The sequence below is a fragment of the Zosterops lateralis genome, assembly GCF_965231275.1.
Source record: "Zosterops lateralis genome assembly, chromosome: 6".
Classification (NCBI taxonomy): domain Eukaryota; kingdom Metazoa; phylum Chordata; class Aves; order Passeriformes; family Zosteropidae; genus Zosterops; species Zosterops lateralis.
The window spans coordinates 33,245,734-33,262,758 of NC_139761.1; the positions used below are offsets into that span (position 1 = coordinate 33,245,734).

Consider the following 17,025-nt stretch of genomic DNA (forward strand, 5'->3'; position numbering starts at 1 on the left):
CTTCCTATCATAAGCAAAATAAACACAGTAGCCAGCAGTTACTACAGGAATTTCCCTGCTCAGATTTAGAGAATTCTCTTCTGTAAAAGCAGGCAAGCTCATATCAGGTGGCATTTAACTGGAAAACACCTAGATAGCAGCAGGGAAAGCCTCCCTCACCAATCCTCCTCTAGTGGGAAATTGCAACAGAAGCAGCAAACTGAGAGTAGGAGATTCAGCTTTCTAAACCCAGGATGTTTGCTGACGTTGCCCCATGGCACATTCACATAATAAATGTGATAAGGCTTTCTGGGATGCAACGAGTATTATGAATAATGTTTATGGGCAAACTACTTCCCATGAATGAAACCAAGTTAACATCCTTCTTTTCAGTATAAACCCATTGGCTTAGGGTGGGGACTTTTGAATCATTTGTTTGCTGTTGTGTAACATTTTGAGAGTGTCTCTGAGAAAGGATTATACTCATTATGACCAGCACATTCTGAAGCTTTCTTTTTAAAGGCAGTTTTAACCATCCAGAATTATCCAGGAAATTCGACTAGCAAGGTTCTCACTGCAAGACAGACTTCAGCAGCCTAATTTAATCATAACCCTCTTGCTAGGAAGTTCATTACACAGCATCTACTGCTCTTTAAACTCAATAGGTATCTGCTGGAAGAAATCTACTGAATTCATAGTTGATGGCTCAATAGATACCTGTCAGCTCTAAAATTTCACTTCCTAAAAGGCAAGTTCTTGTCTGAGAAATTCCCATCCTTTTATTTGAAATTTTGAAAGATCTGACTTAAGACAAATTTTCTGTATCTGTACATATTTAAAAAGCTTCACTTCTTACAAAAGCAACAAGCAAACCCAATTCCACTGCTCCAAGTCTGTGGTCAAGATGTCCGTTGCATAAAGTGAGCCAAAAAATATTTTTCCAACCCCAAATCGAGCAGCCACCTCATTTCACTTTGAAAACTGCTTATAACTTTAATCTCTGATGAAATTCAGTGCACTTGACCTTAACAGGTCTTCAAAAACGTCAGTCTGAGGTGTTGGGAAACATTTGCACTGTGGCTTGCATCACAGAGAAGGGTGTAGCTATTGCGTCCAACACCAACAAACCCTGCACATGTTCTAAGTCCTTTTAAATGAGCTTAACCCAGACACGGCTCCTGATAGGAGCACAATGGGGCACTCACAGCCACGAGGAGCATAATGCCAAAAGAGCTTTCCTCAACAAGCACACTGTGCTTTACATTGGTACAAAAGTAAGCAGTTATTACATCAGTTAACCCAGGCAGGCAACACTTGAGAGGAAGGGACAACAGAACACATTAGACATAACTGAAGTCCTCTTCCTCCCTCTTAATCAGCTGGGAGAAACTAACATCTGATCACTTCTTCATATGCAAATGAAAAGTCTAGTGGGTTATTGGTTTGTGGATTTTTTTTTTTCTTTTTGTATTTAATTTCAGTGCTTCTTTCCCTGCTTTTCAGCAAGTGATGTTATAACAGAAATTTCCACCTTTCATCCAAAACCAGTCCTCCATACCATACTCACATAAGAATACAGCTGCCATAGGAATCTTGGTCTTGTGAATCCACAATGAGACATGGGATTAAAGTTTCAAATGAGGAAGCAGTAATAGATCATGTGTACTGTGAAGCAGATCAAAACTCAACTTATTACTAATTTTCCCTCTGTCATCTTCCCTTGTGCCTCCCCCTAGTAACTCCACTGCTTCAACAGAATTAAAAGTAAAAAAATAAACCAGGTTGTGATCTAAATGTACTCCAATCCAGAGAGAATTACATAGGTGCAGAAATTCAGGTAAGTAATGTATTAAAACCAATTTTATAATATGAAAATAACTAGGATGAAGGGTTATCACCATTAATCCAAAAAATACAACCCCCCCTCAAAGCTCTTTTTATTGGTCCTTGACTCTACTCTCCCTTTATTTAAAGATTAGGAAGAAATAATTCATGTTTTCCTGATCTTCACCAGCATAGCTTTATTTTTTAAAGTTATCTAAACTAAACTGACAGAACAATTGCAGTTAAGGCAACAAGTGACACTTACCCCAAATTCACAAAGATTATTTTAAAGCCAATTTCATAGAGTGCAACCTCGAGTATGCACCAGCCAAATGAGAGAGAGAAAAACAAACAAAATCTAGGACACAAAGCTTTTCATTCCAAAGCAGATTGTGTACTCCAGCAGCACGAGGAATGGGAGAGAATATCAGAACCAAGTGAGTGCAAGGACTGCTCCAACTCTGTATTTTGAGTGTTGGCATTTTTCTCCTGACTTCCAAGACTACTTGTAATCATGCAAATATCAAAGGTACAACATTCAAAAGGATAAACCAAACTGCTGAGCACAGTTGTGCACAGCAGAGCAAACTCCCCTAGGGGAGCTCAACCTCCCCTGCTCAAGGCAAAACAGCCAATGAGGTCTGTTGGGAAGAAGCAACCTAAAAACAGTCTCAGTGGAGGCCTCCTCAAAACAGTTCTCCTCCAAAAGCCCAGCAGGGCTCCTTCTGCCTGGCAGGTCAGAGCCAGTTCCTGGCTGCCTTCCCTCAGAGAGTGGAGCAGCACCTGCCCTCGATGCCTTCTGACAACGGGCATCATCTCAGAGACCCATCGCAAATGCCGGTTAAAATCAGCCCATTTGGCTGTGCTTTGATTTCTGACAAACCATTGATATTTGAAGGTAACCAGTCATGGCTAATCCACATTTGAGAGGCAAACAAGAATAGCAGAGTCTCATGGATCTTTATCTCTGTATAAATAAAAAGAGGTAATTAAGTCTAGTTCCAGAAATAAGTATGTTGTACTGATATTATTAAACAGAAGTGTTTGGGCATGCTTGTGTCTAAGGGAAAGGAAAGAGAACAGGACTGCCATTTACCCACTCTGTTTCAGGGGAAAAGGTGGGGAGAGGGTGTTCCTGGATTTAAAAAAAAAAAAAAAAAAAAAAAAAAAAAAAAAAAAAAAAAAAGCATTCCTATTTCTGCTTTGTAGGGAAGAAGAATTAGCTGTTAGTCTGACCCCTTTATGCTATATCCAAACTGATTTTTGTTCCTGAGAATGTTCCTAGCAAAAGAATACTTAGCTTTGACAGTACTAGCACCAGATGTGATCAGAAATAAAGACAAACAGTAGCATTTCTTACTTCAACAATGCAGAGATCTAACTAAACAATACGCTGGTTAAATGCCAGCAGTTATTTAGCATTTTGCCTGTCTTCCATTTCATCAACAGCAGAAAACATAACTCAAAAAAACCAGATCTTGATGTTACCTATACAATACATTTAGCCTTTATTGGAATTCTAGAGATTAGAGATATTTGATTTTTTTCTTTAAATACTGAGTTTTGAAGAGAAACAACTGAGGTAAAAGCTAGTGCAAAACAAAGCTAGAATCTAATCCAAGAATTCAAGAATCCATTCCTGACAGATCTTGTTTCTAACATGTAAACCCCATCTTAGTTCAAATACAGGGCAAGCAGAATAGAACTGTTTATCAGATTCTTCAGGGATACAGGCAACTCTTTAAACACAGTTACTGGATGGACTGATGAACATTATTTTCCCAACAATGCAGCTGTAACTCTTGCCAGTCCAAATCTGCTGAATCCCAACACCTATACTTATTTATGCATAATTGGTGCATAACTAAAAAAACTGTTTATCTTCCTTCTGAACCCTTTACTGAAGAAGATTTAGGTGGACAAAGAAGAGATATGTAGAAGCAGCTGCCTCATGATTTATTAACCATATGGGCTATCTTGGTGAAGAAGCAAAGTTGAACTGCTATTTCTGGCAGCAGGTGTCAGTAGGAGTCCAATGGTTTTGGGCAAAGCAGTGTGAATCCAGAGACACAGGGATTAACAGCTCCACTCCTCTTTCAGAGGAGGTTACTCCTTTCTGAGTCACTACACTGCCCTCATAAAACCCATTACTGAAGAGCTTTTTTCTGGTCAAACAGAAGAATGATGACAGGATGCTCTCTCTGACAAGTACAGGTCACACTGCGTAAGCCACGTGTCTCTGCAGTTCACCAGCTTGTCAAAATTCAGATCCAAACTCTGCTGATCAATTCTACAGTAACCCAAATCCAAGCCTGACTAAGTCCAGCAACCCAGCTGCATGTGGTTCTAAATAAAGACCAAAAAAAAATTAATTCAACAATCAACAACAGTCAACATACAAGAATGAATACTTGGGAAGAAATCTTACACTAAAGTTACAGCAGCAGCACAGGTGTGCTCTAAGTCACCTCAAAGGCTACAGTAAGACACAGTAGCTATCTAGTAACTATAAAACCGGGTAAGGCCTTTCTCTCCTCAATTAAGAGAGCTAGGAAAAACTCTGAAGTTTGATCAGATTCCCTGTGCAGCAAAGAGGAGAGGCCCAAGAAACTCTCACTTTAAAAAAACTTCACACTTTGCACCTTCAGTAGCTTATGCATCTGCCACCTATCTTCCCCATTCCTAACCAACAAAAGTCCAAAAGCCTCCACATATTGCACCATTTTTCTGTTTACTGTTAGAGCAATACACAGCCCTACATGCTTTGCACCCTTCTCTGCCCCGTGCCAAAGAGTTGTGGGTCTCTATTTTCACATGGCACTTTTGCTTCTTTGGCAAGATGCCCTTCAAGGTGATAATATTTTAGTTTCCCCTAGGAGAAGAAGCAAAGCCAAAAGACAAACATCACCAAGGCGAATAAAAATCCCCACAGGCCGAGTAAATTATATTTTAATTTACTCCTGCTAGACTTGCACACCTACTGCTTTTGCCTTGGGAGATGGACTGCTGCTGCAGTAACTCTTCCTGACCACACCCTGAGCTACTACCAACAGGTAACAGTGCTCTCTCTGCTTCTAACAAGGGGATGAAAGTCAAATTTCTGGCTCAGAATCTGACAGTCTGGTACAGACTAGCAACGACATCTGCCTCTGGGCTCCCTGCTCGGATTTCAGCCTATGCATAAACAAGCAGTTCACAGGCAGTCAGTCATTTCTTGAGGCAGCTAAGAAGTTACAGGACCATGTAGGTATGGTGACAGAATCTTTCAAGGGAGGGATCCCCCCTATAAAAATAGAAATTGAAATAGCAGCTCACAACACTGCAATAGGACTATGAAAAAACAAATTAGGATAGGGTTAAAGGAACAGTAAAATCTGCCCCTCTCAAATACACCAGCCACTGAAAGCAAAGTGCAAAATAATGCAAAAAAGCAGAAACAAAAGTTTAGTGTTCTCACTCTGATGTGGCTGGAGCACTACCAACAGAAGTCATTAAATAAGGCAGACAAACATGTGAAGAGCCATGTGGCTACTTCATATTCCAAGTAATAAACAAATATAGTATAAGCATGTTACTACCCAAATGCTACCTTTCAGAGGACCCTTCAGAGAACCTTCAATTTATACAGGTCGAGTTGAACTTGAATTACAAATGGAAAATTAATCAAAACTTTAAATAAATGAACTTTAAAATTTCAGGCAAACAGAAGAGTCTGATCACCAAAATCTCTTCTGTTTGAAAGATGGTGAGGGCAATTTTCAGAGTTACTGTTAATGCAGAGGAATACTGGTAATGCAGAGGAATACTGCCTCTTTCCCCCATCTGGACCTCCCTAGATGGCCCAGAATCCAGCCTCACTCTTGTACTGGGAAACATCATTCCATATTTCATATGTGGTTTCAAACTTGTAATGACAAGGAAAAATCAAGTTTATAGCATTCTTTCATAACCAAGCAGGGAATGGGGGCATGTAGCAAACACTTTCCATATGCAACCACATACACAGATGCTGTGGTGACAAATGCCTCAGAACTAGCCAGTGCAGATGAAGAAGTCCTGTATCTTAGACAAATGTTATTTCTTTTCAAAGGAGAAACATGGTCTGCTGCAGCATAATTTGCCTGTTCCTGGAAAACAAACAAGAATCCATGAAAATTATTAACTCTTATAATAAAACAGATAAATAGACTATCCAAATTAATTAGAATCATACTGTGGCTTCATTCATACTGTGACCTTCTTAAAAGTATGAGCAGAAAATTCATAGTGTTAGAAAGACAAAGAAAGCAGCTTATGTTTTATGGCCAGTTCAGGATACCACAGGACTCCAAGTATTGGCACTATTACAAAGCACTGCAGCCAAGGCTATCCTCGCATCCCAGGGAAGAAAAATAAGCAGCCCACACAAAAATAATTTTTTTAAGTTTTCACAAATGACAAATGTGTACAGTACTAAAAGACTACATGGCAGCAACCTCCTCCATCTACCACCCTCCCCTCAAGCAAATTGTCTTTGCACTGTAAACCACTCCTCTGTGCATGCTGGTGACTGCCATCATTTCAGGATGGACCCCCACAGAAGAACCTGCTCTTAAAAGAGCTGCAGAGATTTAAGCAGCAATAGACATCAACAACACCTTAAAAAACAAACCAACCCCACCCCACTGGAAGAACTTGCCAGCAACTGCTAAAGGAAGAAATCCCAGAGCATCTAAAAATTGTAAGGGAACTGCAAGAAAATATTTCCATCTGCATAACTGATTAATGAGTAAACAACCTATAAGAAACTAAGCAGTAAAAGAATTTTTTTTTAAATTTAGTTTAGCTTGCTTCATTTCTAGCCCCATAACATTTTGATACTGGAATCCAGAAAGGGCTTGAATGTGGTTGTATTGAGATGGCCACGACACTCAGAGCGCTTTGATAAAACTTCAGGAGGCTTTAAATATCAGCACCTTGTTATCTAAAAGCCTTTCATACATTTCCTATGTGTCCTCCCAAGGGCAGCTCCACACAGCTCCAGCTCTTGAAGTCTTCTCAGTTCCTTCGACAATTCCAGCTCACTCTTTCCCGTCCCCAGCACAGCCACCTAACCCTGTATGTCCCTCGTGAGGCATCTGACCCTTTCTGTCCCTCACAGAACCTCCTGTCCCTTCCACCTCACAGCAAGGCCAGCAGACTCCAGCTGACTCTCTACCAGCTCACTCACTCTTTATCACACCCACAGCTGGGAGGGCAGGGCTGTTCCCACTCTTGGATAATTAAGACAGCTGCAATATATCAAGGGCAAGATTGCCTTCAGCACCATCTCCATCTGCCTCCCCACAATCGAATTTCCCTTTCTTTCTACCTTCTACAAGCTCCTACTGAAGTGAGCTTGTGTCAGGCAAATGAGAGGGCTTTTTCTTCTAGTTTATAATTTTGTTGGGTTTTGTGGGTTTGGGGTTTTCCTCAAGGAATTCTTACAAAGTGGAAACATTAGCTCTGAACCACTTGAAAGAAAACCTTCCAGTATAAAATTCTGTTACTGATACAAAATAATCTGCTGCCTACAGTCTTATTTAGACAAGCATCCTCCTTTCAAACCTAGCAACTCATTAGTTTCAAATAAACTTTAGGTTCAGTAACTATTCCAGTACAAAGAACCTCTTTTGCCCTCTTCCACATTTGCTGAGATTATAGATCATGTTCACTAAAATTCAAGTATTGCCAAGGATGGCAAGTGTCTGTACTCAGAATGAAACAAGAGAGGAAATGAATATCTGCTCATTTGGTTGCCAACTGGGACTTTTCAGCTTATGAATCATAAAATATGCCGGATAAGCCTACAGGGCTGCACAGAACAATTGCTTCTGTTTTGAAGAGTTCTTCAATTCAATTCAGAATAAAATTGCTAGAGGGTTATTAGGCAATTATCTCTGTATGCATCTAAACTGCACTGACAGTAACCACCCAGGGAGCAGATACTGGATCTTTCTGTGGTCCAGCCCTGCAATCCATCCCCATCACACCGTTTTCAGTAACCCTTTTTAGAGTAAAGATTCTCCAAGACACAGTTCAGCTTCACAAGTTTCTATCCCTCGTGTCCTGTTCCCAGTAACTGTGGTACAGCTTTCTGCAGGTCTCAGCTTGTAGAGGCAATAGATGTGAGAAGCTGAATCACAATTAAGTGCACGGTTTGCTCGCACAAAAAGACCAGAAACAGCCCCATTCATAGGGTGCTACATTAAAGCATCTTCAAAGACTTCAGACAAGATCTCATACATAAAACCGAGGACTTCTCCAGAAAAATCTGAATTTCATCACCTAGAAGCATACGAATCTTTGTAGAATAACGAATAAAGAGGGAGGGGGGAGGAGAGAAAAAGGCAAAGCGCATACTATGCGATAACCCGAGGAGCTCAGCTATTTGTCAGGATGCTCTGAGCGCACAGAGCGATGCAGGCGGCCTCTCCCGGGGCCAGCCCGGAGCGGCACAGGCTCCTTTGTGCGGCGCATCCCGGTGCCCGGGAGAGCTGCCCGCCCTTTGTGCGGGGACCCCCGCGGCTCCTCCCGGTGCGGAACGCGGCACCGCCGGGGCCCGGTGCGCCCCGTGAGCCACCGGCGGCAGGAGCTGTCTCCCCCCGCCCGCGGCCAGGGCTGAGTCACGGTGCCCCGGGAAGGGAGGGGGAGATGCCGGCAGCCCCACAGCCGCCCCCGCCCGCCCGCCCTCCCGCCGCGCTGCGCTCACCGAGCCCGGCCAGCCGCTCCACCAGCCCCGCGGCGCGCAGCGTGCCGGGGCCGTGCTCCACTCCCCGCCGTTTCTGCGAGACAAAGAGAGGGGGGAACGCGTCAGCCGGCGCTGCCCGCAGCCAGGTGGGGAAAAGCCCCGGCGAGGAGGAGGAGGAGGAGGGGGGGGGGGGGGAAGAGCCGGGTGACCCACCTGTCCCCGGGAGAGCGGGGCTCCCAGCAGCGCCACCGAGTGCGCGCCCCGGAGCGGCTGTGGGGCGGCGCGGGGCCGCGCGCGGAGCAGGCGGGCGAGGGGCCCGCGCAGGGACATGGCGGGGCCGGGCTGCCGCGCGCCGCCCGCGCCCCGCTCCTTTAGCGCCCACCGCGCGCCGAGGCCACGCCCCCTCCGCCCCCCGCGAGCCGCCCGGCCAACGGCAGCGCGCGCGCACGGAGGTGTGTCCGGCCCCCCGCGCGCCGCCCCGCCCCGCCCCGCTCCCCTCACGCTCCCCTCACGCCCGCCCGGGGTTTTTCCACTGCGGCCGCCGCGCCCCGCCGCCCCTTCACCGCCTCCCTCCGCCCCCGCCCCGGCGGAGGACAAGAGGCACCTCGGCCGGGCTCCCTGTTCCGGCCACGCTGAGCTCCGGGAGCCTCCGTGAAGGAACGCCGCTCCGCGGCTTCACTGCAGAGCCACTCCTCCAGCACCTGCCTCCAATATTGATCTCGGAGCGTCGTGGCCTGAGACGATTCTCAGGTCTCCGGCTGTGCTTATTAGAGGCACATTTGGAGGATGATTAACAAATGATTTAAAAACGAGTGAAAGTCCCTACCTTTCCCCGCTGTGACAAGGCAACAGGACTCCCACTGTCAAATGTGCAGTCTTTATGTACAAGCTTGAAAGAAAGGCTGACAGTTCATGAGATGACAGGGCACAAACGTGGTTAAACAGGGAGTTGCCAGTGACACACACATAAAAATCCAAGCATACTTTCGCATTTTCGTCTTAAGGCTTTCGAGTTCTCCTCCTGTCTCTCTATCTTAGTAATTTCCCATGTCTTGTTGTTAATGTGAATTATCATTACCACTCATCCAGGAGCTCACTTTTCTTTTCTGTCCTGTTACTGACCTCACTGTTCACAGCGCTTTTACCTCTTCTATCCCCTAACTCTGATTTTTCTCTCCCCTTCTCTGTCCCCACCTCTGAAGTTGCCATACCAGTTATCATAACTCCTGCTTATTTACTTCAGTCCTTCCCACCCGCCATCTCAAACCTTTCTTCCCTCTTTTAAAAGCCTGTTTTCAATTTACTGGGTTCTTTCCACTTTCACTTCATCGATGAACTTCTTTCACCCTCTTTTGAATTTCAGTATTTTCTCCTCCATTTCTGCAGTTCACTGTGTGCTGTTACATTTTTCCCCTCCAGGCCAGCTCACCTTTCCTCACAGAGCTCTGCCCTATCCCTCCACCTGGTCTCTTGTGTCAGAGTGAGATCCTGGACATCCTGGACAGGATTTCCCATGGATGGCAGCCACCAACCACTCCTCCAGGCCTCAGTAGTGACTCTCTGATGCCTCTTGCTTTTTCATGTCCCTTGAGACTCCTTTGCTGCCCTTGTGAGAACAAGTTAACAGGTTTTGTGGTTTTTTAAAATACAGTATCCACCTAAGAGCTCTGAAGATACCATGAGTGAAGTAAATTGCTTACAGAAAGACGGCACCTGCAATCCAAGCTAACACTCACTCAAAAACTGTGGGAGAAAGGAAAAAACCAGAAAGGCCAAAGGAATCAGGATGGCAGTTTGGAAAACACAGAGCTATAGTTTTATATTACTGCCACATAAGTCATGTGAAGTAATAAGTGAAATGCATTAAAAGGGAGCACAATACAAAGACCCATAAAGTCTCTGTATGCAAAGCCAAGTCTCCAATATATTGTGTATTTAGATGTCAAGGGACCAGAAAACTCTGCTTTAAACCTTGGGGGGAAAAAAAAATCAGAAGAGCTTGTAGCTAAGCATGGTACAGAGAAGAAAATACATTTATGTAGTTGCTAAGCATGATAAAGACAAAGGAGAGAAAGAGAACCATTGGGAGAAGAGAATGTTGCAAGGAGAACTCATAGAAACCTTCCAGTATCTGAAGAAGGCCTTCTGCAAAGCCACAGAGGGACTTTTCATCAGGAATTGTAGTGATAGGACAAGGAATAATGGAAAGAGGGGAAATTTAGGTTAGATATTAGAATTTTTTCCCTTTGAGGGTGGTGGAGCAGATTGCCCAGGGAGGATGTAGATGCTCGAACCCTGGCAGCGTTCAGAGCAAGGCTGGATAAGGCCTTGAGCAACCTGGTCTAGTGTGAGGCGTCCCTTTCCAAGGCAGGTGGTGCAGGACTAGATGATCTTTAAGGTTCATTCCAACCCCTTAACATTCCATAATTCCATGAAAACTTCTCTTCATCACGGCAAGAGATAGGCGCTAAACCTTGTGCCCTTTAAAACTCACACTCCACAAACAGAGGAAGCAAGCAATGAATTATCAACCTGTGCAAACCGCAGGAACTGCTGATGTCACCGGGATTAGGGAAAGACGCCCGGCGAGGTGCAGCCAACCGAGCCAAGGCAGAGGCAGCCCCGCCCTGCGGCCAGAGCCGGCACCGGCAGTGCCCGGCAGAGCCTCCCCGGGCTGAGGCTCCTCCCGCGGGCGGGCCAGCCCCGCCTGCCCGGCATGGCGGAGGAGCGGCGGTTCCGCTCGGCCTGCGGGGCGCCCATCATGCTGCGGCGCCGCCAGCACAGCGCGTCCTGCCGGGAGCTGGCGGTGCGCGGGCCCCGCCTGCAGCTGCGCTCGCTCAGCGCCGCCACCTCCGCCGTCTGGCTGGCGGCCTACGGGCTCTTCGCGCTCAGCGAGGTACCGGCCCCTCCGCGGCCCGTGTCCCGCCGTGGCACCGGGGAGCCCCGCGGGCTGGGCGGCCGCGCCTGTCCCCGCAGCAGCTTTGGCTGGCGGCGCCCGGGGCGTGGGGGGCGGCCGGAGCCCGTGGGCAGGGGTGTGTGGTGGCAAAGGGAGAGCTGTGCCAGCCCGAGGGCCGCTGGCTGCCACCCGCTTGCCCCGGTGTCTTCTTGGGTGCCTCTGTCGGTTTGTAGCCTCATGACAGGGTAGATGTGTGTCTGGGTGCTGAGCGATGCCTGGCACGTGTTTGTCAGTACAAGTTACACGTGCTCACTTGGACAGATGAGTTGTGAGAATGTGGAATTAAGGAGGAGTTGAAGAAGGTGAATGATTATTAATCCCCAAAAGGAGTTTTTCTGAGTGACTCAGAAAGCACTGCACCATGAATGTCATGACTTTTCACAGCTGAGGCAGAGAGATGTTTGCAGTACAGATTTCAAAAGCTGCTGATCTCTGTAGTAATGCTTTTGGATTTATCACAGGCTGGACTTATGTGCAGACTCAAGTCAGTAGCTTGACCAAGAAGCTGGTCACTGTGACCCATGCTTTGACTGTTGCACATCAATTTTTTTCAGTAATCTTTTCTAAGAAATTAAGATAGAGGTTACGTTATGAGTCAATTGTCAGGAATCAGGTAGGAAAAGATGGTTCATGTTTGAGTTTCATTTTTTATGGAAACACACCACAGTCAGTGGTTACCACCCACTGCCCTCCTGCTTGCCTTTACACATGCTCTTGCAGCCTGCATTTAGACAACTGCAATTCTTCCTTTTGCCAGGAAATCAGGTCTGAAACTATCTCTCTTTGTGGATTTCAGTGTCTGTACTGCATGACGGTCTTTTTTCCCCTGTGATAACAAACTTTTGGAGGAGTCCTGTGTACTTCCTGAAGCCAAGGCTTCTTTAGCTCACGCGGTAGTACAGGCTCAGCTTGACTGGTAGGGCTATGCAGTTCTGGTTCTTTAGGAAGTGTCATTTATAACTCTCATTCATGGGTAGGTAGTTCTCTAAAACATGTCCCCAAAACAGGTTGCAGGTAATGGGCCTTTAGAATTTACTACCAGGTTTTCATATGACTTACTGGTGACTATAGTGTCCTCAGTTATATATTAAAATTGCAGCATGCAAAAGACGTTGATCCTTAGACAAAGTACAGGATAAAGCAGATTTTCTTTGGATTTAAGTATTAAGTTTATGGTATTTAAGGCAAGAAGAGGGTGAGGTTTGAACAAGTTTAGACTGGCAGTTCATAATAAGAAAACTACCAGGGCAGTGTTTATCCTGAAGGAGACTTCCTCTGCTCTGAAAATCTGTTCTTGTAAAGATTTCACAATGCTTCTTTGTCAGTGACATCATCTTTAGAAGTTGGTATAATTAACTCTCATTGATATTACTGGCTTCTTTGGGTTGAGATTTCTGCACTGAACGTGGAAGGGAATAGAATTTTCTTGCAGTTTTCAGTTTCAGGTCCCAGTTCTTCTAGTGCATACTGCAAAGACTGAATTAAGCCCCATAACATATAATATCAGCCAGAATAAAAGGACTCTACCTAAGTAAAAAAGGCTTTGCACCTGTAGCTTTAATATATAGTACAATTTACTGTGCAATTTTACTTTGTCTAAAGCTGTGTTAAAGCAATTTTAAGACCAGAGTTCTGCCTTTTGTTGGCTTGTGTTACAGAACAGCATGGTGCTCTCTGCCGCCATCTTCATCACGCTGATTGGCCTGATCATTTACCTGCACTTCGTGAAGATTGACCAGGAATCCCTGTTGGTCATTGGCTCCCTTGGCATTCAGGTGACTTCATCCTACGCCTCAGGGAAAGAGAGCACAATCTTCATTGAGATGGGTCAAGTGAAGGATGTGGTTATCAATGAAGCCATCCATATGGTAATCATACTAAGTCTCTCTTCTTGTATCTGAGCACACTCAAATCCAGTGTATTTTCATGAGCATGATTTACCAGAGCAATCAAATACAGCACCATCCATAGCTTTACTGACATCAGGAACTTTGTTGCAGATTTTTCTTATTTTGTCATCTCTCTCCTTCAAAGAAGAGAACTCAAACCAAACAAATAACATCAAAAAGTCAAATCCATCCCTTGGATAATGGCACTGGCATTGAGCTAGTGGGTTTAGTTCTTTGTGTTATGCTGTTCTTACAAATACTGATGCCCAGCTCCATATGTGGTCAAGATGGAGATCAGAAGCTAAGACAGCACAAACAATGCTTTTTCCTATTGCCAGGATTTTCTGCAAAGCTCCTGTAGAAAAGCAGACCTTACCCTTCCAGCATGTGTGTGTTCTTTTCAGGTTAAAAACTTAACAGAAAAAAAAAATTAAAAAAAAACACGTAAAATTCTTTCTTTATTGAGCGAAAGCTATTGATACAAATTTGTAGACTTGACTGTGATCTGGCAGGATCTGCCTTCAGCCCCGTGAGTTGAAACAGATCCTATTTCTGTGCTAGCTTAAGCAGTTTGGTAGCATCTTTATACTCCAGTGATTTTTGTCTGTTTGTCTTGTAGCAAAAAGTTATCTACTACCTGTGTATCCTTCTCCAGGACCCGGAAGATCCTCAGGGTATATCCGAGGTTGTGCCACTCTTTCAGGTGAGTTTGACTGAATCCAGATTGTGGTCTCTGTGTGTGCACCAGGATAAGGATATTTTTATTCCACTACAGGTAGCTGATGAACAGTTGCCTTTCCCTGGCTGGGCTGCCAGGGTGGTGGCATTTGAAGTCTCAGAGAATGCTGTACTAGGGATGAGGTTTTTTATTTGCTCTCCACTCAAAAAACAGGGAGTTGTGCCAGTCTGAACCCAGCCAGGAGTTTGCATGAACTAAAGTCTTTGGCTCACATAGGGTGCTGAGGGCTTGTAGAGCTTTCTGTACGTCCTGTGCTCAGGGTTACCACCATAACTCTGGCACTGTGCTGCAGTTGATTTTTCTCTCAGCTGTGTGTACTGAAAGTTCTCATAAAACCTCCTTGGCATTGGAATAACTTCCCCTGCCTGACCTGCTGACAAAGATCATGGTACAAGCCATGACCAATTTGCTTAATGTATAATAACTTGTTTGTGTTGCTGTTACCTCGTCTCCCCTCTCTCTCGCTAACATGTTCTGACTGTTCATAATCCCATTTTTAGTATGGATTTGCTTTGTGTGTGTTTATGCCTAACCTTATCCTTCAGGGGTAGTAAGCAATGCAGAGGTACCTCACTTCTTAGACTGCTGAGCTGTTCAGTCCTCTCTGTCCTTAATTCACCTGCTGCTGGTGACTGTTTTGTAATCTGTATAAAGTTTGTGACTGGATACAGTCAGTCTTCAGCTAAATACTTAGGAGTATAAATAGTCTATTCCATTGATATTTGCTCAGTCAGTCCCACAATTGTAAAGATGTTTAGTAACAGTAATATAAATCAGATATTTCTCATACAGACAAGGGAAAAAGTAGATTTGCTGGAAATCAACAACTACTAAGTTCCAGATAGCTACATTCAAGTACCTGATTTTAGTTAGATATGCTCCTTTCCAGGTTCAAATGGTCTGCCTGGCATCTGTATTGTTTCTTCTTTTTGATCTTTCAACTCTGAACAGTTTTATTTTCATGGAAATACCTTAGTACTGGTAGAGTTGACTCCAGCAGCAAAGGAGGTGTGGAACTCTTCCATTTTGAAATTTAGTACCTGTCTGTAATTATTTTAACATGCGAGTTATATAATCATAGGGACTGTGTGACCATGCAACTTTCACTTGCTTGCTGGTTTTAATCTGGTTCAGGTAAGAATTGATGGAAAATCATTGTACTTTGACCACTGTTTCCTGTTTGGGTAAAATTAATTGGTGTTTCAGTTCAGAGCTTGATTCTCTGTTGCTTGACTTCTAGAGCTCCAAGCCACGACTGGACTGCTTGATAGAAGTGTACAAAAGTTGTCAAGAGATCCTGGAGCAGAGGAAGACAGCTCCACAATCAAATGAAATAAAATAGCTGAAAAAAGACAGCAGACTTTCAGCAGGACTCAGAGGGACACATGGAAAAGCAAGCAAAACTGCCTCATGAGCAGATCTTTCTACAATCAGACAGAAAAGGTTTTTTCTTTCCTCTCCAGAAAAGAATTATGGGGAAACAGGGAGAGAGACAAGAAAGTGCATCAGTTTTTTACTCTTTCATGCATCTGAAAATCATGGTAAATTTATAAAATAACCTTGGCTGGACTGCCATAAATATGCATTCTTTGGTTTTTATTTAACCCTTTGTTTGAAAAACACACTCAAAATACAAAAGCTGATGTGTGGACTCAGATAGTAACTTTCTGATCACTGGAGAATTTCAGGACAAAACCACAAAATTAAACTGTTGCATTCAGTTATGTTTAATGAAATAAACATAAGAGAACTGAAGACTGACCTCTTCAGGGATCTGCTTGAAAGAGTCCCATGGGATGGGGCCCTATAGGGAAGAGGGATCTGAGAAAGCTGACTGATAGTCAAGGATCATTTCTTCTGAGATGAAGAACAGTCCATCCCAATGTGTAGGAAGTCAAGGAGAAAAGCCAGAAAGCCTGCATGGATGAGCAAGCTGCTCCTGGCAACACTTGAACACAAAAAGGAAGTAGACAGAAGGTGGAATTAGGGACAGGTAATTTGGGAGGAATGTAACAACACTGTTTGAGATAGAGTTAGAAAAGCTAAAGCCCAGTGGAGATGAATCAGCTGAAGAATGTCAAAGGCAACAAGAATGGTTTCAGTAAGTACTTAACTGTCAAAAGGATCACAGGGAAAATGTGAACCCATTGCTGATTGGGGCAGGGCCTGTTGACACAGGACGTGGAAAAGATGTGGCATTTAAAGGGCCACATCAGTTACTCTGAGAATATGAGGCACACGTGTTGTTGAAAATGATAGTAATGACAACGTGAATAAAGCTTCGTTGACCTGTGCTCTTGGTAGTAACTTAAGGTTGGGAAATGCTGCTTTGTTGATAAGCTAAAAGTTACTGTAACACTTAATTGGTATTTTTCTCTCTATTTTCCTCGACACCGTAGTAATACAAATGAGGAGACTGAAGTGTCAAACCCACAAGTTGACAGGAGCCTGGATTCCTGTTTGTTTTGCATACAAATGCTGTACCATGCTTGTCCACTTAAACTGTAAATGAACACTTGGCACCATACCATCATGTTATAAGGTAGAGATAAAGGGATTTGTGGGTTTTTTTCCATGGTGCCACAAAGTTTGAAGGACAGAGGTTAGCTCATGTCACAGGAAGTATTCTGGTTCTCCAAGTGAAAGACAGCAGCTTGGGGATGTGCCACTGCCTTTTGTGTCAGAAAAGAAAAGATGTCTCAACAGAGTGGACAGAGTCAGGGGCTCAAGAGTGTGCTGGGAATGCTGGTTATGCTGTAGAAATCCCATGAAGTCCTCAGAATGTGCACTGAAGAAATTACCAAGAAGCTGTGTCACAGCAGGAAGTCTGAAGAATTGTTTTATCAATCTTTTGAAGGTGTCAACATCCTGTGCCCATGGTGTACTCATCCACTTAAGCTGAGAGAAGATCAGCAGAGAGAAACAAGGA

General features: G+C 44.4%; 3 protein-coding genes and 1 long non-coding RNA gene across 5 annotated transcripts in view; 1 reads left to right on the forward strand and 3 right to left on the reverse strand.

Moving 5' to 3' along the window:
* ARG2 (arginase 2) overlaps window positions 1–8,843 on the reverse strand; it is a 19,763-nt gene extending 10,920 nt beyond the window's left edge. Inside the window, exons 1-2 of the mRNA XM_083862697.1 lie at window positions 8,726–8,843; window positions 8,534–8,606 (exon numbers count right to left, since the gene is read on the reverse strand). Coding sequence (XP_083718823.1) covers window positions 8,534–8,606; window positions 8,726–8,842 — 190 coding nt within the window. The 5' untranslated portion in view covers window position 8,843. The remainder of the gene's footprint in view (window positions 1–8,533; window positions 8,607–8,725) is intronic.
* LOC310910246 lies at window positions 1,415–8,328 on the reverse strand. Its single transcript, XR_014590268.1, has 2 exons — window positions 6,759–8,328; window positions 1,415–5,930 (listed from the first exon to the last, which is right to left on the reverse strand). It is a non-coding gene; the product is annotated as an uncharacterized lncRNA (long non-coding RNA).
* Window positions 8,844–11,228: 2,385 nt separating the features above from the next.
* On the forward strand, window positions 11,229–15,851 carry PIGH (phosphatidylinositol glycan anchor biosynthesis class H; the record flags this gene model as incomplete). 2 transcript variants are annotated; one of them, XM_083863790.1, is made up of 4 exons in its annotated part: window positions 11,229–11,408; window positions 13,127–13,336; window positions 13,977–14,060; window positions 15,337–15,851. In XM_083863790.1, the coding sequence occupies 4 exons, from the start codon at window positions 11,229–11,231 to the stop codon at window positions 15,436–15,438; spliced, it is 576 nt and encodes a 191-aa protein (XP_083719916.1). In that variant the 3' UTR covers window positions 15,439–15,851. The 2 variants fall into 2 exon arrangements, with proteins under 2 accessions (XP_083719916.1, XP_083719917.1); XM_083863791.1 differs by lacking the exon at window positions 11,229–11,408 and adding an exon at window positions 11,759–12,233.
* Window positions 15,852–15,962: 111 nt separating this feature from the next.
* Window positions 15,963–17,025, reverse strand: part of PLEKHH1 (pleckstrin homology, MyTH4 and FERM domain containing H1) — a 54,538-nt gene continuing 53,475 nt past the window's right edge. The window contains exon 30 of the transcript XR_014590395.1: window positions 15,963–16,994. The gene's annotated coding sequence lies outside the window, so the exon portion shown is untranslated. The remainder of the gene's footprint in view (window positions 16,995–17,025) is intronic.